Source organism: Pimephales promelas, chromosome 13 (genome assembly GCF_988280905.1).
Source record: "Pimephales promelas chromosome 13, fPimPro1.hap1.1, whole genome shotgun sequence".
NCBI lineage: Eukaryota > Metazoa > Chordata > Actinopteri > Cypriniformes > Leuciscidae > Pimephales > Pimephales promelas.
Genome location: NC_142781.1, coordinates 17640305 through 17664828, shown reverse-complemented (window position 1 = coordinate 17664828; position 24524 = coordinate 17640305). Strand labels below are relative to the sequence as shown.

Sequence of the window (24524 nt, the reverse complement as noted above, 5' to 3'; positions counted from 1 at the left end):
TTATATTATATTATATTATATTATATTATATTATATTATATTATATTACATTATATTATATGTATTATATTATTTTATTAATACAAGGACGATCAATTTTATATTTTATCATATATATATCATATGATTTATCATATGATATTTTATCACCTATATATATATATATATATATCATATTTCATAACAATGCAATATGATATAGGCCTATATATATGCCGACGATCAATTTTATATTTTCTTCAAAGAAAATATAAAAATTGATCGTCGGCATATAGGCCTATCATATTGCATTGTTATGAAATGGGCTTAATACCGTTATATTAAAATAATTAATGGTGCAGTGGTGCTCAATTTTCAATTTTTGCTCAATTACCGAACAGCCTACACAATAGGCTACTGAATTTAGAATGACAACCATACTCTTTATTTGCATATGTAGGCTAGGCTATATATATATATATATATATATATATATATTTATAGCCATTTGTTGTGTTCAGAGGCAGAGATCGCTGTTGTCAGGTATTGTTTCGTTAAAATGTGGTTCGTCATTGAATGAAGTAAGTGATTGTACGTCATCGCACGGATTCCGATGATCACTGCTGCAGTCGCAGCATCTTTCCCGCAGGCCGTTACGCTCTCGAGCAGCAGGCCGGCGCCGCCGGTGTGCAGTGAAAAGGGAACCTCGAGGTTCAAGGGGATCTCCTCGCCAACGTCATGCGGCGAATCTCAGACCACAGGGTCCAGAAAAACGCTCAAAGACACCCAACAGGCGACGTTTTACAGCAGTGGGAGGAGCCGTCCTCAGCCGCTCTGTGGGAGGAGCTAAGCACCCATCCGATGGTGCTGCTGAGCTGATAACGCACTGAGCGGAGGTAAGAGGCTGATTTCATTCATTTATTGTGCGCTATCTTTTGGTCAGAAGGTAATTTAGTCTTCTGCGTTACTGCATAATATGCTGTATTTACGCATAAAAGTGTATTATTTGGCAGGGGTGAACAGTCATACGTAATAACCTTGCCACTCCCTGCAGTGCTGTGATGCCCTGGCCAGACCTTCTTATTAATTAATAATACAAATTCTGTTCGTAAACAATGAATTTCAGTGAATGAATTTTAAAGCAACGATAAACAGACCCATTTCTGCACAATCGATAGGTCTTTTGAAGTGCATGTTATTCTGTAGCCTACGTAAATTGTAGGCTAATATAAATATTCGTTGGCTACTGTATCATTAAAGTAACAGTTGGTGTAAATGTCGGATCACTGATGTGCTCCTGCCCCTATAATATGGAGGTGTGTCCTCAAATAACGCCCTAAACGGCATTGCCACGATGCTTTCCTGAAGGGAATTATTAGTCAACATATTAATGGGATACCCTCCTTCTTCAAAAGCTTAATTGTAAACAGGGCTATAGAATTTCATCGGCTTTTGGTATTTTGGGTTTGCCAAGTTGCTGCCCAACTTTGCTTAATTTGTTAAACAAGAAAGCCGTTCAGTGCATGTCCAGGAATAGCCTAGTCCAGGGAACCGAGAGAAAGAAAACACAACAAAGCCAATCCAAAGATCTCGGCCACAGGATTTTGCTCTATGGCCAAAGAAGCTATAAAACACATTTGAGCTTTGTCTCATCATTGAGGTCCACTGGCACTGCATTCTGCATGATAAAAGTATTTCTTTTCCATGCATCCATGAGACATAATAGACTATATTGGTGGAAATTATTTCAGATATCAATGACATGCATATAGGCCTATGTTTCTTAGAAGTCAAGCAGAATATCTAAATGCACCTTTGTAATAATTTAATCTATCATAGGCTAATGTATTGCCTCCATTATAATTGTATAACTCTTTTTATTCACGCTTGAAGCTCTATCTTGTGCATTTTAAAACCCTGCTTGTCAGAGTGTTGAATGACCTTGATATTAGGTCTATTCTCCTTATTGGTTTCTGTTCTGATGAGTGATGGAGCATGCAGTCAAAGGCAAGACACAGACCCTCACGTTAATTACGTAATGCTGCCAGAGGGGCTGATGTTGCTTATCTCAGATCAAAATATTGATCTTTAGCAGATCTTGATCTTTTTTCTTTTCTTTTCTTTTCTTTTTTTTTTTTTTTTTTTTTTTTTGGCCAATAAGATTTCATGTTTTTTTTTTCTATTTAACAAAACCATGATTTTCTTGAGATTGTTAAGGGGAAGTGAAAAAATATAGTTGTTTTGCTATTAAGACCTGAATAAGACATTGATTTTCTCGATTGACCATTTTATTTATAATGATCATAATTCAGTTTTTTTCTTAGTAGCTTTATCGGCCATATCTCTTAATTTAATCTGCTATTTAGATTTCATATATTCTGATTTACCACATCAGAATGTTTATCTGAAAAGATCTGAATTAGATTGATCCTCGTGAATATATTTTTTGTCTTAGTGTTTTATATTGAATCATTTAGCAGTTTGTTTCCTCGTATATAGCAAAATAACTATGAACAATATGTCAAATTGACTGTTATTTTTGTATTATTTGTATGCTGTTATAGTATTCATATTTTGAATTAGTTTTTATATTTAGCAAAATATTATATTATTTTATATATTATACACTTTTATTTTGATTTTAGTTCATGTTTTAGTAAAAAAAAAAGTGCTTTTGTCATTAGTTTAGTTTTCTTCAAAATATTTCTGTTGGTCAGTTGGTAAATTAATTTCACATGATCATGTATCAAGAAAAAAATACAGCTCAGACTTCTCCATTCCACCAGCTTTGTCACACAATGTAGGTAACGCTTACTTTTACAGTACAGTACTTACAGTATACTTACAGTGTACTTACCTAGAAAGTACTGGCTAATATAAGGTATGTACATGGAACAGGGGTAAGTTTAGGGGTAGGTTCAGAGTTAGTACTAGTTATTACACAGTAATTGTAGTTACTAAAATAAGTACATAGTACTTACATGGATAACTGGACTGTAAAAGGAAGCGTTACCAAATAACTACCTCTCAGTGAAAGTGTGCACTATGCAGTTGTCTTTGCATGAACTGTTGGTGGGAGCCAAGTTTATAAGCCAGAAAATAATCAAGGCCTTTGGAAATATCTTTGTAAACATTTGTATTTTTACCTTTTTTCAAGGTAAAAATATGTTTACAAAGATGTGTATGTAAGTGTATGACTGCGCGTGCAATAAATGTGTTTGGGATTAGTAAGATTTGTAAGAATTAATATTTTTATTCAGCAAGAAAACATTAAATTGATCAAAAAAGTGATACTGAAGAAGACACAAAACATTACAAAAGATATATATTTCAAGTGCTGTTCTTTTGACCTTTCTTTTCATTAAATAATCCTGAAATGTATCAAAGTTTCCTAAAAAATATTAGAACAATATAAAATTAAAAAAGAAAACAGTTGAGACTTCTTTCAAAAACATTAAAACACCTTACCGACCCCAAACTTTGTAATGGATCTGCACTGAAAGATGTTTTCCACAACATGTCTTTCTTCACAATCTAGTTCTGATACTGTTTATATGTTGTTGTTGTTGTTGTTGTTGTTCTTGTTGTTTCAGTTATGAAACCACCCTTTGTGAATCGTTTGGATAATTAAAGGAACATAAAACATTTCATCTAAGAAGAAAACAAGGATGACCTTGATCAGGAAACGCTGTTGTGGACGTTTTTTCTACTTCCTCACAATGGTCTATTTGCCAATGTTCAGTGTCAGACCATAAGCAACAAACAGAGACAGACAAACAAAGGGGTCCTGATCCACTCATGCTGTTTTGGCTGGACTGTCCAGCTCTGTACAATGAAGAGACCCAAGCAGCAGTCACAGTCCCTTAGTTTTCTCAGCTTCTTCAGCCGAAAGCCCAAATCTGATCCCAGGATTGAGAAGCCCGCCAGGACTTTGAACAAGGAGGAAGTGGCCATCACTCTTACACCCAATGACCATGAACACGTGCTACAAGTAAGATGACATTTATACATTTGTTCTCTGTACATTTTTATCTCTTAAACACGTTTCAATTGAATCTCTGTATTCTGTAAACAGTTGCTGTAATAGTTAATTTTATCTGGTAGACACTTTAACATCTCAGTTCCTTTCAGAAGTATCAACATGCTCCCTCAGATTTTGAATGCAACTTCCAAAAAAAGTTATTGAATAGCATAATTATTGTAAAAAAAAAAACTGACTTTTTCTTCTTGGAACACAAAAAGAAATGTTATCAAGCCGTGAAAGCTGTTCTTTCAATACAATTAAAGTAAAACTGTTCCCACATTGGACATTTGGGAAATTGGGACGCCATTTGGCTCACACCCACTGAGAAATCAGATGCATGACGTCTCACAAACCACAAACCATTGGCTCTTTTGCCAAAAAAAAACTGAATTGTTAGGCCGTGTCATTTTCTAATTTAATATAATCATTCTTCATTAGACAGAAAAAGTCTTAACTTTAATTTCTTCCCTGAATCATTTTGTGTTTCCTTCCAGGACTGGGCTCACAGTGAGGTTGGATTAGAGGGCGGCAGGGATGGAGGAGATCCTGGGAAAGGGGAAGATGACGAGGGAGGTGTGGAGTGTGGGAGCAGTGGCTCAATGGGTGTACTGTCCTTGTCCTCCTCCAGTCAGGATCAGCTGCTCGAGCACCTGGTGGAGTGCCCGCTCTGCCTCCTGAGTCAACCACGCGGCCACTTCCCTCGCCTGTCCTCCTGCCAGCACCGTGCCTGCACTGACTGTTTGCGCCAATACCTACGCATCGAGATCTCTGAGAGCCGAGTGGGTATCGCCTGCCCGCAGTGCCCTGAAGTACTGGCTCTGCCCGACGTCCGTGCCATCCTGGATGACGGTGCTCTGCTGGAGCGCTTCGAAGAGTTTCAGCTGCGCCGCTTTCTGGCTGCTGACCCGGACACGCGCTGGTGCCCAGCCCCAGACTGCAGGTTAGCACATAAATGTGTCCCATCCTCTTCTAGAGTGCCATTATAGAGGGATGTTGTTCCAACACTTGATTTAATATTACAAATTGACATATTATATTACCAATACCGTAATTTTCTTTTATTGAACTTTTCACTGTAATATCTACAAAAAGGTTTTTAGCTGCACTTTTTAAAAAATCTATCATTTATATTAAAAGTGGTAAAAGAAAAAAGTGCAATGATTTTATCTTGCAGGTTTGTAACTTTGATTTTAAATATTAAGCAGATTTTTTTTAGAATGATAATATTCGTATTATTCGGTTTTCACATTATGACCAATAAACAATAAGTGTAATTTTTGTATTCTATATTATGTTTTATATTTAATAAAAAAAATAGAAATTTGAAAGATAACATTTGAATAATAGCTATAATATAAATAATATATTATAGCTAGTGAAGTGAATTTACGCAATACCACATTATAATGTACAGTATGAAAAATTTATTTTGAGATTCACTGAAGATTACATTTAGCTGTGTCATTAAATTATATTGTCAAAAACCTTATCATCCAATTACTGTTATCAATACAACATTTTCTGAATCCACTCTTAAAGGGATACTCCACTTTTTTTGGATATAGGCTCATTTTACCACTCCCCCAGAGTTAAACAGTTGGGTTTTATCGTTTTCAAATGTATTCCGCCGATTTTTTTTGGATATTTAGAAGAATATCGGTAACCAGGCAGTTTCTGGTCTCATTGACTTCCATAGTATATTTTTTCCTACTATGGAAATCAATGAGACCAGAAACTGTCTGGTTACCGATATTCTTCTAAATATCAGAAAATCGGCTGAATGGATTTAAAAATGGTAAAACCCATCTGTTTAACTCTGGGGGAGTGGTAAAATGAGCCTATATCCAAAAAAAGTGGAGTATCCCTTTAAGAGTGGATTCAGAAAATGTTGTATTGATAACAGTAATTGGATGATAAGGTTTTTGACAATATAATTTAATGACACAGCTAAATGTAATCTTACAGTATGCTGCTAGTCACAACAAGTTAGACTGTGTTTCATAAAACAAACCAGCTGACATAAAGGCACCACATAATATTACTCAATGGAATTGCTTGTCAGAAACTTAATTGCTAGTGAGAAGTTTTATATTGAAAAAAAATCAATAATTTTAAATGTGGTCAAACTGTTTTTTGGCTTGTTGCTGGGAGTTAGTTAGACCATGGGTTCTCCACCAGCTTCGCCAAGGTGGTCTATCAACTCTAACCAGCTTGACTGAAATGGTCTACTAGGTCATCCTCAGTCACAACAGCTTGCAGACCTGCTGATCACCCGACTTCACCCATGTGAAGTGGGTTTTACCTGGATTTTCAATGAGCAAGTGTACAATGGCAGATCATTATTTCACGCACGCTGCAGTGGGAAGGACGTTCTCCTCTGTGGTGCATTATGTATAGTTCTGGAGGCTAGATTTAGGTTTCCTAATGGTAACCAGATCGGGGTAGTGATGGGAACCCATGGCTGTTTGGCATTTCTTGTCAACAAGACAGTATTAGGTATCACCAGCAGTCACTTCACATGGGACCGAGAGCATCCTCTCTCTTTACTACTGTGACTGAAGCACAAAAAACAATGATGTTAGCTGTAACCACCACCGTCTGCTGGAGATGGTGGCTTATGTTCACATATCAAATGATGTGTGCTTAAAATATTGATTAACGCACGTGAACTAGCTGCATGTTGTTGTTTTAAGTTGAAATATAATTGACTTAATCCATATGTTTTATTGTGTATTCTGTCATTCATTAGCTATGCAGTGATAGCTTACGGCTGTGCGGAGTGTCCCAAGCTAAGCTGTGGTCGGGAAGGCTGTGAAACCGAGTTTTGCTACCACTGCCGTCAGCTGTGGCACCCAGACCAGACTTGCGACCAAGCCAGACGTCAGCGCTCTCGCCACACGTCAGGAGGCAATGATGTTTCCACACTCTTCGTGTTCAACGAGGAGCCTGGCGGTATGGTGCGAATATTGAGGGACCAACCTAATATCCATTTGGGGTCCCATCTAAGATGTTTGTTTCTGCCCTCGCTCTTTAAGATGCAGAGGAAATCAAGCCCTGTCCACGGTGTGGGGCCTACATCATGAAGACTAATGATGGCAGCTGCAATCGAATGAACTGTACAGTGTGTGCTTGTCAGTTCTGTTGGCTGTGCATGCAGGAGATCACTGATGTGCACTACCTCAGGTACACACATACAGAACACACGCTCATCAAGTTACTGTAAGAGTTGTCGCACTTAGCAAGATCTTTGACTAATGGCTAACAGCTACGGTTTCGTCCTCATTGTAGCTTATTTTGTACAAGAAATACGCATTTAGACAGGAAGATCTGAGTGACATGTAAAGCAACCAACCTCGGCTCAGTTTAGATTTTATGCACTTTAAAGGTGGATTTATTTGAAATACAATACAGTTCAAATCAAAAGTTTGAGGTCAGAAAAATTATTTCATATTATTTGATTAAGGACAGGCACATTAAATTGAGCAAAAGAGACAGTAAAACATTTATAATGTTATAAAAGATGTCAAATGAATGCTGTGATAAAAATGCATAAAAATGTATCACGGTTTCCACTAAGTAAGCAGAACAACAGTTTTTAACATTGATAATAATATGAAATATTTCTTGAGCAGCAAATCAGTATTAATGATTAGAAAGATTTCTGAAGGATCATGTGACACTGAATACTGGTCTAATGGTTGCTGCTATTACATGAATAAATTAAGATATATTCAAATAGAAAACAGTTATTTTAAGGTGTAATAATATTTCACAATGCCTCTGTATTTGTGGTCAAATAAACGCCTTGGTGAGAAAAAGACACTCATTTCAAAAACATTTAAAAAAAATCTTACCTATCCTAAACGTTTGAACTTTAATATAAATCATACCAAAAAATATTAAAAATATTTAAATATCGATTTTTAGTGAGGAAAATCATATAGAAAATAATTTAGATAATGGTGCAGAAGACACTGAAAACATAGACAAAAAAGATGCAGAAAAAAGTACAGATTATTTCATAGACAAAAAAGGAGGAGAATATAATTTTGATCATAAATATCTAATATTCTTGCAGACTCAAACTTGTTTTGGAGATTTGATGCGTCTGACATTGAAAATTCTCATTGTATCCACCCTGTACATTCTAAATACTTTATTTCCCGGCAGACTGAATTCAAATAAAACGTTCTACCCTTGGAAGTCACATTCACCTTAAGCATAGTGTAAGATTTCTCTATATTTGGCCGAGCGATTGTTTGGGTGGCTCGCCAATCTATTTGATTTCTCTAATACATCAAATATTTAAGTTTGAGCAGAGTTCTTGTGGGGAGAATCATTTCTTGAAAATAGTAGAGTAGCACAGTTCTTCAGCAGCAATATTAGCATGTCTGCCTTCAAATAATCTTAACTGTGTAACAGACCTTTATACCTGGTAACAAATATGCAAAATTTGGTCCGTGGTTGTGTGTAAGAGAAACTCATAGAGTTTTTAAATCAACCTGTGTTTATTAATTGATTAAGTTCCTGCTGGCTACTGTACACTTTGTAATTAACATTTACATAATATTCATCCAGTGTGCAGAGCTTTCCCAACAATATATAGGACATTTGCCTGCAAGCGCATAGCCCACATTCATCACAAGCAGTCACCAGAGTTTGTGATCTGTTATTAAGCTACTCTCTGAAACATTCAGTCCAAGCTAAACAGGGGTAATTCTGCTGCACAAGAATGTCAAATATGTTTTTCTGGCCCTGGAAAACTGAGTTTGTGCCGAGATGCTTTTGTAGCCGACTTCATGACTGCTGCAGATTATCAGATTTGCTTAATTACTCTTAATCAACAAGTCTCACAGAAGCTAAGGCATTTTAGAGGTCTGATCTTTCAGATAGCGACTTTGCTTCCAGTTTCAGTAAGCTATCGCTGCACCAAAGCTGATTTCGAATAGATTTTTCCATTCTTGGATGTTGGCCAGCACCAACGCTTGTCAATTAATCAGTACAAATCTCGGTTCATATTTCCCTGTCCATGCAACCCAACCCCCATGATTTGCCAGAAGCAGGTTTCTTAATTTAATGAACACCCCATTCTGCTAGGCTCCAGCTGGCCGGAGATAGAATGCATAATTTTCATCATAATTCTAAATGAGCCATTTAAGACAAGACCGGTCCAAAGTGAAAAATGTATAGAATTCATATTATTTGTTACTGTGTATGTATTTAGATTTAACACACCCTTGAACATCACCAAGATTTAGCGGTTTAAAGGGATAGTTTACCAAAAAAATTAAATAATTCTGTCATCGTTTATTTACCCTCAAGTTTTTCCAAACCTGTATGAGTTTCTTTCTTCTTCTGAACACAAAAGATGATATGTAACATTAAAAGTAACTGTTTGGTAACCAACAATCTTCAAAATATATTTTGTGTTCAACAGAAGAAAGAAACTGGAGGTGAGTATGAAATTTGATGATATAATTTTCATTTTGGGGGGAACTATCATTTTAATAGAAGCAACATACAGATGCATGTTTAAATCTGTCATGTGACACCACATTTATTTGTGGTAATTTTTGAAAAAGGTAAAAAACATTTTTGTAGACATAAAGGGCCCTATCATACACCCGGCGCAATGCCTTGCCGGGCGCGACACAAGTGTTTATTGCTAGTTTCAGCCCGACGCAGTTATCATTTTCACGTCGTTTAAATACAGTTATCATTTTCACTTCGTCATATGTGCCACGTTGTTTAAATAGCAAATGCATTTGTGCCCACTTGTGTGCCTATGGGCGTGCTGATCTGAAAACAAGGTGTGTTCAGGCGCATTGTTGGCGCGTTGATATTTTGAGGCAACTGAAATAAACTGTGCAGTCAATGACGCAGTGTTTTTTTTTTTTTGTTTTTTTTTTTTGTTATTTAAAGGGTGCATTTGTAATTTGAGCCTATAGTCGGGTGCACAATGCATGTACACTGCTTATTAAACACACAGGGATGCGCAACAGCACACAAACATGGCAAATATTACAAATAAAATGATTACAATGTAAAAGATTATTATTGTGTACATAAAGATATGGTGAAATCCGGCTTGTCCCGTAGATGGTCTGCTTACGCGCTTTAACCTTGCGCACAAGAATATCCATTTCTTCTCTGGAGAAGCGTTCAGTTTTACCGCTTGCAAATTCCTCCATGTAAAATAGCAATCCGCCATGGCACGAGCGCAACTAGCTTTTAAAGGAAATGGGAGATGAGATGCTGACTAGTTTATTGCACGCCCTAAACACACCCATTACTCATTAAGAGAATAGGGACAACCCTTTGAGTCCATGCATCAAGCATCAAGTGCGTCAACCATTTTTCCCATCGTTAAACTAGCAAAAGTGGATTTGGACACGCCCTTTGACAAAGTGCACTTGAACCTTGCGCTTTAGAACATGTGCTTAGATCGTTAAAATAGGGCCCAAAATTGTTTTTGTGATATTTGAAATATTGACAGAAGTTACGAAAAAAGATAGTATTGAAATGTAATCAATAATTCACATTTCTAAATCGGTAAACATTTTGACGGGCTTAACCATTTTTTGCAACAACAGATGTATATTTTTGATGTATATTTGCCTATTGGGTGGTTGATCAACATTCATCAATAATAAAGTGTTGTCTTCAAATATTTAATTCAAATTCACTTTTAAGCTTGAACCTTGTAGCACTTTGCCACACAGTACAAAACAGGAAGTGACACTGACCATAGAGGATTGTAATTCACCCAGGCAGTGCATGAGGCTAATCGAGGATGAGATCATAAAATATTGATCCAATGAGACTGTGTGTGTGTGTCTTGTATTTAACCCCATGTCATGTTCATGACATTAAAAATAAATGTCTTTTTTTTCCTTACAGTCCCTCAGGCTGCACTTTTTGGGGAAAGAAGCCGTGGTCACAGACCCGAAAGGTTTTGTGGCAGGTCGGCATGCTGCTCGGGGCTCCAGTGGTGATCTCACTCATAGCAGGCATTGCGATACCGGTCATCATTGTGGGCATCCCAATTTATATGGGCCGCAAGGTAAAGATTGAAAAATGTGCTGCATTATTTAAATCAAAGTGAGCTGCTACTGTATGTTTGTCCTCTCTGTTGAGAAATGCATTCAGTGACCGTTTAATAGCTCTAGGATGATAAAAAGACAAGGTCATGCCCCTGGCTGTATCCTCATCATGAGAAAAGTGCTGCTGAATGCTTATATGTAAATGTATGTAGATCCACCAGACCCTTCACACAGCAGGTTAATGTGATGTAGAAAATGTTTGCAAAGAAAGTAGAGCGTGCTTCACTGTGCCATTTTCACTGTGCCACTGTGCCAAAGAGTCAATTTTGCTCTTTGGGACCCCATGAAAAAAAAAAAAAAAAACAGCGGGATATTTTTAGAGTAATAAGATTAATCAGAAAACACTCATTTGATTACTTCCTTTGTATGTGACAATTAGTTTTAAGTCTCTTAACACCCTCAAACCTGAATTATGTTTCAAGTTTCTGAAAAATATAAAAGTACATTTTCCCAGCTCATGAGGTTTCTATAAATGAAAACAAATGGAAAAAAAAATTGTGATTTCATTGTGAAACTTTCATTGTGATTTTTTTTTTTTTTTGTCCATTCCAATGGACATCAGGTCAAAACAGGTGTACTTCCCAAAAATGTACCAACGCCCTCTGATCTTCTTGAAACTCTGGATTCTGATAGAGGGCCATGAGACTTAGACCTGAGTGCAAAAATGGGGTCTCTAGACCCTTACAGAGCTGAGATATGGACATCCCACATAGAATTTATGCCATTATAAAAATAGTGGGTTCGTGGATGGTGGAATTATGGGATGGCGCTTGGTGCTACGGACTCAGGGAAGACTCCTGAGTGCAGTAAAATCATTTTTATCATGAAAGAAACTTTAATTAAAATGTCCAAAAAATACACTACCCAAATTCCACCGTCCACGAACCCACTATTTTTATAATGGCATAAATGCTACGTGGGATTCCATATCTCAGCTCTGGAAGGGTCTAGAGACTCCATTTTTAAACTCAGGTCTAAGTCCCAAGGCCCTCTATCAGAATCCGAAGTTTTAAGAAGATCAGAGCAACTCAAAATTTTGGCCCCCCAAAAAATCGACAGTGTTACCCCTGTCGTTTTTTTTTTTTTTGGCAAGAAAAAATAAGTTTCTCCAATCTTCTTGAAACTCGGGATTCTGATAGAGGGCCATGGGACTTAGACCTGAGTGCAAAAATTGAGGCTCTAGACCCTTCCAGAGCTGAAATATTGAGATCCCATGTAGCATGTATGCGATTATAAAAATAGTGGGTTCTTGGACGGTGGAATTATGGGATGGCGCTTGGTGCTACGGACTCAGGGGAGCCTCCTGAGTGCAGATAAATGGTTTTCATCCAAATATTTTGAAAGCTAAGTTTAAAAACCACGTGTCCAAAAACCCACTATTTGTCCAATAACTGACTATATTTGAAAAGTACTAACCCTGACCTTCATGCAATAAGATGCAACTGGACAGAATCCCACCTGCAATCTATTGAATGGGGATTTGGGTATTGTATTTTTTGCACATTTTAATTAAAGTTACTTTCATGATAAAAACTATTTTACTGCACTCAGGAGGCTCCCCTGAGTCCGTAGCACCAAGCGCCATCCCATAATTCCACCGTCCACGAACCCACTATTTTTATAGTGGCATAAATGCTATGTGGGATGTCCATATCTCAGCTCTGGAAGGGTCTAGAGACTCCATTTTTGCACTCAGGTCTAAGTCCCAAGGCCCTCTATCAGAATCCAGAGTTTCAAGAAGATTGGGGAAACTTATTTTTTCGCAACAAAAAAAAAACGACAGGGGTACCACTGTCGTTTTTTTTTTTTTCTGGTCGAAATTTTTAGTTGCTCTGATCTTCTTGAAACTCTGGATCCTGATAGAGGGCCTCTGGAGTTAGACCTGAGTGCAAAAATGGGGTCTCTAGACCCTTCCAGAGCTAAGATATGGACATCCCACATAGCATTATGCCATTATAAAAATAGTGGGTTCGTGGACGGTGGAATTATGGGATGGTGCTTGGTGCTACGGACTCAGGGGAGCCTCCTGAGTGCAGATAAATGGTTTTCACCCAAATATTTTGAAAGCTAAGTGTAGCAAGGTTCAGGGAAGAAGGAGGCAGGAACCGGATGACAATCAAAAATAAAACTTTATTTAAACGAAATAAACAAATTATCTGCCAGCATTTCATCATGGAACTGCTGACTACCCAAAATAAAACATAAATACTGGCCAGCAGCCCCTCACGGATGACTGCTGGCTTATCAAAATAAAATATAAAACACAAACAAAAGCAGGCCTGTTCCTCTCTCGATCATCCACTCCGTCGCTCCACCTTTAGGTCTCCGCTGCTCCGTGAGAGATGAGAAGAGAGTTTCAAGAAGATCAGAGCAACTAAAAATTTCGGCCCCCCCAAAAAACGACAGTGGTACCCCTTTCGTTTTTTTTTTTTCGTTTTCGGGCGAAAAATTACGTTTCTCCAATCTTCTCAAAACTCTGGATTCTGATAGAGGGCTGTGAGACTTTGACCTGAGTGCAAAAATGGAGGCTCTAGACCCTTCCAGAGCTGAGATATTGAAATTCAAAATTTCGACCCGAAAAAAAAACGACAGTGTTACCCCTTTCGTTTTTTTATGATTTCGGGCGAAAAATTAAGTTTCTCCAATCTTCTCAAAACTCTGGATTATGATAGAGGGCTGTGAGACTTTGACCTGAGTGCAAAAATGGAGGCTCTAGACCCTTCCAGAGCTGAGATATCGAAATTCAAAATTTCCACCGAAAAAAAAAACGACAGTGTTACCCCTTTCGTTTTTTTTCGTTTTCGGGCGAAAAATTAAGTTTCTCCAATCTTCTCAAAACTCTGGATTCTGATAGAGAGCTGTGAGACTTTGACCTGGGTGCAAAAATGGAGGCTCTAGACCCTTCCAGAGCTGAGATATTGAAATTCAAAATTTCGACCCGAAAAAAAAAACGACAGTGTTACCCCTTTCGTTTTTTTTTCGTTTTCGGGCGAAAAATTAAGTTTCTCCAATCTTCTCAAAACTCTGGATTCTGATAGAGGGCTGTGAGACTTTGACCTGAGTGCAAAAATGGAGGCTCTAGACCCTTCCAGAGCTGAGATATCGAAATTCAAAATTTCGACCCGAAAAAAAACGACAGTGTTACCCCTTTCGTTTTTTTTTTTTTACGTTTTCGGGCGAAAAATTAAGTTTCTCCAATCTTCTCAAAACTCTGGATTCTGATAGAGGGCTGTGAGACTTTGACCTGAGTGCAAAAATTGAGGCTCTAGACCCTTCCAGAGCTGAGATATCGAAATTCAAAATTTCGACCCGAAAAAAAGACCGACAGTGTTACCCCTTTCGTTTTTTTTTTCGTTTTCGGGCGAAAAATTAAGTTTCTCCAATCTTCTCAAAACTCTGGATTATGATAGAGGGCCACGAAACTTTGACCTGAGTGCAAAAATGGAGGCTCTAGACCCTTCCAGAGCTGAGATATCGAAATTCAAAATTTCGACCCGAAAAAAAAACGACAGTGTTACCCCTTTCGTTTTTTTTCGTTTTTGGGCGAAAAATTAAGTTTCTCCAATCTTCTCAAAACTCTGGATTATGATAAAGGGCTGTAAGACTTTGACCTGAGTGCAAAAATGGAGGCTCTAGACCCTTTCAGAGCTGAGATATCGAAATTCAAAATTTCGACCCGAAAAAAAAAACGACAGAGTTACCCCTTTCGTTTTTTTTTCGTTTTCGGGCGAAAAATTAAGTTTCTCCAATCTTCTCAAAACTCTGGATTCTGATAGAGGGCTGTGAGACTTTGACCTGAGTGCAAAAATTGAGGCTCTAGACCCTTCCATAGCTGAGATATCGAAATTCAAAATTTCGACCCGAAAAAACAACAACAGTGTTACCCCTTTCGTTTTTTTTCATTTTCGGGCGATAAATTAAGTTTCTCCAATCTTCTCAAAACTCTGGATTCTGATAGAGGGCTGTGAGACTTTGACCTGAGTGCAAAAATTGAGGCTCTAGACCCTTCCATAGCTGAGATATCGAAATTCAAAATTTCGACCCGAAAAAAAAACAACAGTGTTACCCCTTTCGTTTTTTTTCATTTTCGGGCGAAAAATTAAGTTTCTCCAATCTTCTCAAAACTCTGGATTCTGATAGAGGGCTGTGAGACTTTGACCTGAGTGCAAAAATGGAAGCTCTAGACCCTTCCAGAGCTGAGATATCGAAATTCAAAATTTCGACCCAAAAAAAAAACGACAGTGTTACCCCTTTCGTTTTTTTTCGTTTTCAGGCGAAAAATTAAGTTTTTCCAATCTTCTCAAAACTCTGGATTATGATAGAGGGCCACGAAACTTTGACCTGAGTGCAAAAATGGAGGCTCTAGACCCTTCCAGAGCTGAGATATCGAAATTCAAAATTTCGACCCGAAAAAAAACGACAGTGTTACCCCTTTCGTTTTTTTTCATTTTCGGGCGAAAAATTAAGTTTCTCCGATCTTCTCAAAACTCTGGATTCTGATAGAGGGCTGTGAGACTTTGACCTGAGTGCAAAAATGGAGGCTCTAGACCCTTCCAGAGCTGAGATATTGAAATTAAAAATTTTGACCCGAAAAAAAAACTACAGTGTTACCCCTTTCGTTTTTTTTTCATTTTCGGGCGAAAAATTAAGTTTCTCCAATCTTCTCAAAACTCTGGATTATGATAGAGGGCTGTGAGACTTTGACCTGAGTGCAAAAATGGAAGCTCTAGACCCTTCCAGAGCTGAGATATCGAAATTCAAAATTTCGACCCGAAAAAAAAACGAAAGTGTTACCCCTTTTGTTTTTTTTCATTTTCGGGCGAAAAAATAAGTTTCTCCAATCTTCTCAAAACTCTGGATTATGATAGAGGGCCACGAAACTTTGACCTGAGTGCAAAAATGGAGGCTCTAGACCCTTCCAGAGCTGAGATATCGAAATTCAAAATTTCGACCCGAAAAAAAAACGACAGTGTTACCTTTTTCGTTTTTTTCGTTTTCGGGCGAAAAATTAAGTTTCTCCAATCTTCTCAAAACTCTGGATTCTGATAGAGGGCTGTGAGACTTTGACCTGAGTGCAAAAATGGAGGCTCTAGACCCTTCCAGAGCTGAGATATCGATATTCAAAATTTCGACCCGAAAAAAAACGACAGTGTTACCCCTTTCGTTTTTTTTCGTTTTCAGGCGAAAAATTAAGTTTTTCCAATCTTCTCAAAACTCTGGATTATGATAGAGGGCCACGAAACTTTGACCTGAGTGCAAAAATGGAAGCTCTAGACCCTTCCAGAGCTGAGATATCGAAATTCAAAATTTCGACCCGAAAAAAAAACGACAGTGTTACCCCTTTCGTTTTTTTTCATTGTCGGGCGAAAAATTAAGTTTCTCCAATCTTCTCAAAACTCTGGATTCTGATAGAGGGCTGTGAGACTTTTACCTGAGTGCAAAAATGGAAGCTCTAGACCCTTCCAGAGCTGAGATATCGAAATTCAAAATTTCGACCCGAAAAAAAAACGACAGTGTTACCCCTTTTGTTTTTTTTTTCATTTTCGGGCGAAAAATTAAGTTTCTCCAATCTTCTCAAAACTCTGGATTATGATAGAGGGCTGTGAGACTTTGACCTGAGTGCAAAAATGGAGGCTCTAGACCCTTCCAGAGCTGAGATATCGAAATTCAAAATTTCGACCCGAAAAAACAACAGTGTTACCCCTTTCGTTTTTTTTCATTTTCGGGCGAAAAATTAAGTTTCTCCAATCTTCTCAAAACTCTGGATTCTGATAGAGGGCTGTGAGACTTTGACCTGAGTGCAAAAATGGAAGCTCTAGACCCTTCCAGAGCTGAGATATCGAAATTCAAAATTTCGACCCGAAAAAAAAACGACAGTGTTACCCCTTTCGTTTTTTTTCATTTTCGGGCGAAAAATTAAGTTTCTCCAATCTTCTCAAAACTCTGGATTATGATAAAGGGCTGTGAGACTTTGACCTGAGTGCAAAAATGGAGGCTCTAGACCCTTCCAGAGCTGAGATATCGAAATTCAAAATTTCGACCCGAAAAAAAAACGACAGTGTTACCCCTTTCGTTTTTTTTCATTTTCGGGCGAAAAATTAAGTTTCTCCAATCTTCTCAAAACTCTGGATTCTGATAGAGGGCTGTGAGACTTTGACCTGAGTGCAAAAATGGAGGCTCTAGACCCTTCCAGAGCTGAGATATCGAAATTCAAAATTTCGACCCGAAAAAAAAACGACAGTGTTACCCCTTTCGTTTTTTTTTCATTTTCGGGCGAAAAATTAAGTTTCTCCAATCTTCTCAAAACTCTGGATTCTGATAGAGGGCTGTGAGACTTTGACCTGAGTGCAAAAATGGAGGCTCTAGACCCTTCCAGAGCTGAGATATTGAAATTAAAAATTTTGACCCGAAAAAAAAAACTACAGTGTTACCCCTTTCGTTTTTTTTCATTTTCGGGCGAAAAATTAAGTTTCTCCAATCTTCTCAAAACTCTGGATTATGATAGAGGGCCACGAAACTTTGACCTGAGTGCAAAAATGGAGGCTCTAGATCCTTCCAGAGCTGAGATATCGAAATTCAAAATTTCGACCCGAAAAAAAACAACAGTGTTACCCCTTTCGTTTTTTTTCATTTTCGGGCGAAAAATTAAGTTTCTCCAATCTTCTCAAAACTCTGGATTCTGATAGAGGGCTGTGAGACTTTGACCTGAGTGCAAAAATGGAAGCTCTAGACCCTTCCAGAGCTGAGATATCGAAATTCAAAATTTCGACCACCGAAAAAAAAACGACAGTGTTACCCCTTTTGTTTTTTTTCATTTTCGGGCGAAAAATTAAGTTTCTCCAATCTTCTCAAAACTCTGGATTATGATAGAGGGCTGTGAGACTTTGACCTGAGTGCAAAAATGGAGGCTCTAGACCCTTCCAGAGCTGAGATATCGAAATTCAAAATTTCGACCCGAAAAAAAAACAACAGTGTTACCCCTTTCGTTTTTTTTATTTTCGGGCGAAAAATTAAGTTTCTCCAATCTTCTCAAAACTCTGGATTCTGATAGAGGGCTGTGAGACTTTGACCTGAGTGCAAAAATGGAAGCTCTAGACCCTTCCAGAGCTGAGATATCGAAATTCAAAATTTCGACCCGAAAAAAAACACGACAGTGTTACCCCTTTCGTTTTTTTTCATTTTCGGGCGAAAAATTAAGTTTCTCCAATCTTCTCAAAACTCTGGATTATGATAAAGGGCTGTGAGACTTTGACCTGAGTGCAAAAATGGAGGCTCTAGATCCTTCCAGAGCTGAGATATCGAAATTCAAAATTTCGACCCGAAAAAAAAACGACAGTGTTACCCCTTTCGTTTTTTTTCATTTTCGGGCGAAAAATTAAGTTTCTCCAATCTTCTCAAAACTCTGGATTCTGATAGAGGGCTGTGAGACTTTGACCTGAGTGCAAAAATGGAAGCTCTAGACCCTTCCAGAGCTGAGATATCGAAATTCAAAATTTCGACCCCCAAAAAAAACGACAGTGTTACCCCTTTCGTTTTTTTTCGTTTTCAGGCGAAAAATTAAGTTTTTCCAATCTTCTCAAAACTCTGGATTATGATAGAGGGCCACGAAACTTTGACCTGAGTTCAAAAATGGAGGCTCTAGACCCTTCCAGAGCTGAGGTATCGAAATTCAAAATTTCGACCCGAAAAAAAAACGACAGTGTTACCCCTTTCGTTTTTTTTTTCATTTTTGGGCGAAAAATTAAGTTTCTCCAATCTTCTCAAAACTCTGGATTATGATAGAGGGCTGTGAGATTTTGACCTGAGTGCAAAAATGGAGGCTCTAGACCCTTCCAGAGCTGAGATATCGAAATTCAAATTTTCGACCCGAAAAAAAACGACAGTGTTACCCCTTTCGTTTTTTTTCGTTTCGGGCGAAAAATTAAGTTTCTCCAATCTTCTCAAAACTCTGGATTATGATAGAGGGCCACGAAACTTTGACCTGAGTGCAAAAATGGAGGCTCTAGACCCTTCCAGAGCTGAGATATCGAAATTCAAAATTTCGACCCGAAAAAAAAACGACAGTGTTACCCCTTTCGTTTTTTTTTTCGTTTTCGGGCGAAAAATTAAGTTTCTCCAATCTTCTCAAAACTCTGGATTCTGATAGAGGGCTGTGAGACTTTGACCTGAGTGCAAAAATGGAGGCTCTAGACCCTTCCAGAGCTGAGATATTGAAATTAAAAATTTTGACCCGAAAAAAAAAACTACAGTGTTACCCCTTTCGTTTTTTTTCATTTTCGGGCGAAAAATTAAGTTTCTCCAATCTTCTCAAAACTCTGGATTATGATAGAGGGCCACGAAACTTTGACCTGAGTGCAAAAATGGAGGCTCTAAACCCTTCCAGAGCTGAGATATCGAAATTCAAAATTTCGACCCGAAAAAAAAACGACAGTGTTACCCCTTTCGTTTTTTTTATTTTCGGGCGAAAAATTAAGTTTCTCCAATCTTCTCAAAACTCTGGATTCTGATAGAGGGCTGTGAGACTTTGACCTGAGTGCAAAAATGGAAGCTGTAGACCCTTTCAGAGCTGAGATATCGAAATTCAAAATTTCGACCCGAAAAAAAAACAACAGTGTTACCCCTTTCGTTTTTTTTATTTTCGGGCGAAAAATTAAGTTTCTCCAATCTTCTCAAAACTCTGGATTCTGATAGAGGGCTGTGAGACTTTGACCTGAGTGCAAAAATGAAAGCTCTAGACCCTTCCAGAGCTGAGATATCGAAATTCAAAATTTCGACCCGAAAAAAAAAACGACAGTGTTACCCCTTTCGTTTTTTTTATTTTCGGGCGAAAAATTAAGTTTCTCCAATCTTCTCAAAACTCTGGATTCTGATAGAGGGCTGTGAGACTTTGACCTGAGTGCAAAAATGGAAGCTCTAGACCCTTCCAGAGCTGAGATATCGAAATTCAAAATTTTGACCCGAAAAAAAAAACTACAGTGTTACCCCTTTCGTTTTTTTTCATTTTCGGGCGAAAAATTAAGTTCCCTATCGTAGTCACTTCGAGTTACGTCAGAAGTGACGGAGATTGGGGGTTTCGCATAGAAAGCCAATCCTCTTCGAGTATTAAAACACGAGCCAATGGCATGCAATGCCTTGGGGCTGCGGAAATTTGCATAGCGTACTCCGCCCTACTCCGTGAGTATAAAAGGAGGAAGTGAACGCAACCGCAGTATGTTTTCGCTTCGGAGCCAAGAGAACCTCTTCACTCCTGAAAGCACTGTTCAAGACTCTTCGAGACGAGCGTCCTCTTCAGTGTTGGTGTGACGGCGGTACCCAGCGAGATTCTGCATCGCCTGCGATCTGAGCAGTGGTCTGCCAGACTTTGCGCTTCTCCCTGGTCGCTTCAGCGCTGAAAGAGTGAATTTCCTCCTCTCATTGAAAGAGCTGCACGCGCACGTCTTTTTAAAGACGGTTCGCCCGTGCTCTTCTGGGTGTGATTGATTTCTGTCGTCATCTGATGGTCACGATCGCTGCTTTGTATGCCTGGGCATTTCAGCATGCAGCAGCAGCGTTCGTGGATGACTCATTTTCCTTCTGTGGGAACATGACCATCTCTACACTGAGGTCGAGACTCAATGATCTCACTTGAGTGAGAGTCCCGGTCCCCCCCGCTCGATCGGTTTCCTCCATAGGGGGCCCGTCGACCCGGGGACCTGGTGATTTTACGGTGATGGTGTGGGACAAAGCCCCGACGATTCCTCGGGCCACACCTCCCGCCTCAGTGCGAGAGCCAGCGAGCGTTAGTTCGATTCAGTCGGTTGCTTCCTCGGTGGCACCGGCTGCTTCGGGCAGCGCTCCAGATGATGATGCGATGTCGATCACAGCATCACTAGGCGGGCTTGACTCCTCGGGAAGTGAGGATGCGGCCGCGTTGCCTCCCTCGGGAGCGTCAGCGCCGCCGTGTCTGATCCCGCGATGATGGCCGTGCTATCTCGGGCGTCCGTGAGCATCGGGTGGGGGTGGAACTCCGCCCCTCCCCGATCTCTCGCGGCTGAATAATTGGTTTTTGGGTAACGCTGCCGCCTTACGGCCACGGCCAACCCCAATTTCCTTTTTTCCCCGAGTTGCATGCGGAACTGACACGCACTAAAAAATAAATAAATAAATAAAAAGTAAATAAATAAATAAAAAAGCGTGCTTAGTTCCCCGCCCTTCCTCCCCTCGGCGATGCGGCTGTCTGTGGGTACGCTGGGGCTCCCCCGGTCAACCGGCGGTTGCTCTCAGATGCCCCTCCAAAGCCTATGGGTTCTCGTCGTCTATGGCGGCGCGATTCTGTAGAGCGGCGGGACAGGCAGCCTCCGCCCTGCATATGATGAGCACCTACAAAGCTAGCTGCTCAGGAATGTGCACGAGGAGGTGACGGACCAAGCGAGCTGCGAGCCTGTCGCCTACCTTGTCCTTAAACGGGTCACGGAGGCGGTCGCTCGCTCCCTTGGTCAGGTGATGCCCACCGCTGTGGTCCAGGAGCATCATAATGTTCGGCGGTGCGGTCCAGGACTTTGCCCAGCACTTCTCGACCGCCTAGGAGCAGACGAAGGCGGTTTCTCTGCCCCGACGGCCAGCTGCTGCCTCCAACCAGCCGTCGGCTCGGACGCCTCCGCCAGCTCGCCGCCGAGGACGCCCCCCTGCGGCTCCCTTCCCTCCCACGCGGCCTCAGCAGCAGCCTTCAGCCGGTTCGCGTCGCGGAGGAGGCCACAGGTAAGCGTCCCAAGAAAAGAGCCCCCCCTCAGGCCGCGTGCCCCGCTAGATGCCAGGCGAAGCGATGTTCCTGAGGCGGGCCGCTCAGTGATAGTGTCATGGTTTTTCTCAGGAGGCGGTGGCAGGGCCCCTCCTTCCCCGGTGGAGGGCCGGTGGAGAATCTTTTGTTCTAGCTAGCTCCCTGAGCTGGTTGAGGAAAAGCTGACACTGTCATTGAGCACACAGACTGGAATGAGCGCGCACGACGTCCAGTGCGTCGCCCCGTTCATTCCTCTCTGTCTCGGAGGGCGCGGAAGGGTGCGTGTGTCGTCCCCGGGCTACGCCAATCCCTTCCCCCTCTGTCGCCAGACCCCCGGCAGAACAGACCCCCGTGGAACGCTCTGCCTTCCCTGGTCTCTTCTGTCGGGGAGCGGGTTTCGACGGTGCATCCGGACGGGGTAACTCCTGCACGCATGCCGGTCGACCCGCCTCGCTGCCCCTCCGGGGGGACGTCTGTGGTTCGCATGACCCCGTTGGCTCACTTCCTGGAAGCCTGGCTAGCGCTTCCCGGGGTTCCCGCTGGGTCATCAGAACGATCGGATTCGGCTACGCGATTCAGTTCGCACGGTCTCTTCCCCGCTTCAGGGGAGTTCGCTCCACGATGGTTGGTGGCAATGCCCCAGTCTTGAGAGCGGAGATTGCGGCCCTGCTGGCGAAGGGTGCAATCGAGACGGTCCCTCCAGCCGAGGTGAGGTCCGGGCTTTACAGCCCCTACTTCATTGTCCCCAAGAAAGACCGGTGGGTTACGACCGATCCTGGACCTGCGCATTTTGAACCGTTCTCTCCATCGACTACCGTTCAAAATGCTCACGGCCAAACGCATTTTCGAATGTGTTCGGTATCAGGATTGGTTTGCAGCGATCGACCTGAAGGACGCGTACTTCCATGTCTCCATTCTCCCTCGACACAGACCGTTTCTTCGGTTTGCCTTCGAGGGCCAGGCATACCAGTACGCCGTTCTCCCATTCGGGTTAGCTCTGTCCCCTCGCGTCTTCACGAAGATCGTCGAGGCAGCCCTTGTTCCCCTTCGCGAACACGGGGTTCGCATCCTGAACTATCTCGACGACTGGCTGTTACTAGCACACTCTCGAGCTCAGGTTTGCGAACACAGAGACCTGGTGCTACGGCACCTAGCCCGTCTGGGCCTTCGGGTCAACCGGGAAAAGAGCAAACTTTGCCCCGTGCAGAGGATCTCTTTTCTCGGCATGGAGATAGACTCGGTCGCCATGTCCGCGCAGCTCACGAACGAGCGCGCGCACTCACTGCTGGCTTGTCTTCGACAGTTCGAGGGCAAGAGTGCGGTTCCACTGAAACTATTTCAGAGGCTCCTGGGGCATATGGCATCCGCGGCCGCGGCAACGCCGCTCGGTTTGCTTCATATGAGACCGCTTCAGCTGTGGCTTCGCGATCGAGTCCCGAGGTGGGCATGGCATCGCGGCTCGCTCCGAGTTCCAGTGACTCCGACGTGCCGCCGATCCTTCTTCCCGTGGTTGAACCTCAGCTTTTTACGGACAGGGTCCCTATTCAGCGAGTTTCCAGGCATCTCGTTGTCTCCACGGATGCGTCTACCACGGGTTGGGGTGCCATGTGCAATGGGCATGCAGCCGCCGGTTCCTGGACAGGAGCCCAGCGCCTCATGCACATCAATTGCCTCGAGCTGTTGGCAGTACGGCTCGCCCGGCACCGCTTCCGAGCGTGCTCTAGGGCCAGCATGTGCTTGTCCGCTCAGACAACACTACGGCAGTAGCGTACATCAACCACCAGGGGGGGTCTACGCTCGCGCCGGTTGTCGCAGCTCGCCCGCCACCTCTTGATATGGAGTCAGAAGCACCTGAGGTCCCTTCGTGCAGTTACATTCCTGGAGACCGGAACCGGGCAGCCGCGAGCTGTCCCGGGCCCGTCCCATCTCCGGCGAATGGCGACTCCATCCCCAGTCGGTCCAGCTGATTTGGGACCAGTTCGGGGAGGCACAGTTAGACCTGTTCGCCTCTCGGGACTCGTCCCACTGCGCCCAGTTATTCTCTGACCCGCGGCTCTCTCGGCTCGGATGCGCTGGCGCACAGCTGGCCACGGGGCCCACGCAAGTGTGCGTTCCCCCAGTGAGCCTCCTTGCACGGGTGTTGTGCAAGATCAAGGAGGACGAGGAGCAGGTCTTGCTGGTAGCCCCCTACTGGCCCACCAAGACGTGGTTCTCCGAACTCTTGCTCCTCGCGACAGCACCTCCTTGGCCTATTCCTCTGAGACCGGACCTACTCTCTCAGAGACGGGGCACTCTGTGGCACCCTCGTCCCGATCTTGGAGGCGGCACGTGTGGCTCCAGGACGGGACGAGGCAGGTTTGAGTTCGCTGCCACCTGCGGTGGCGGCAACCATCACTTCCGCAAGAGCGTCGTCCACGTGACACCTTTATGCGTTGAAGTGAAACCTCTTCGTCAATTGGTGTTCTTCTCGCTGAGAAGACCCCCGGAGATGTTCGATCGGAGTCATGCTTCCTTCCTGCAAGAGGGGTTGGAGCGCAGGCTGTCGCCCTCCACCCTTTGGATTATGTCGCGGCCATTGCCGCGTCTCATGATGCAGTGAAAGGTAAGTCTATGGGAAGCATGACCTGGTCATCAGGTTCCTGAGGGGAGTGAGGGGGCTAAA

At 41.8% G+C, this 24524-nt stretch overlaps 1 protein-coding gene across 3 annotated transcripts in view; it reads left to right on the top strand.

Annotated features, from left to right (window-relative positions):
- Positions 1-606: 606 nt before the first annotated feature.
- The window catches only part of LOC120470620 (E3 ubiquitin-protein ligase RNF19B), an 89014-nt gene continuing 65096 nt past the window's right edge, over positions 607-24524 (top strand). For 2 of the 3 annotated variants that reach the window (XM_089118551.1, XM_089118550.1), the window contains exons 1-6: positions 607-875; positions 3573-3970; positions 4498-4943; positions 6753-6955; positions 7039-7186; positions 10904-11066. In XM_089118551.1, coding sequence (XP_088974677.1) covers positions 3812-3970; positions 4498-4943; positions 6753-6955; positions 7039-7186; positions 10904-11066 — 1119 coding nt within the window. In that variant the 5' untranslated portion in view covers positions 607-875; positions 3573-3811. Of the gene's footprint in view, positions 876-906; positions 926-3572; positions 3971-4497; positions 4944-6752; positions 6956-7038; positions 7187-10903; positions 11067-24524 lie in introns of those variants that run through there. The other variant, XM_089118549.1, reaches the window with a different exon arrangement.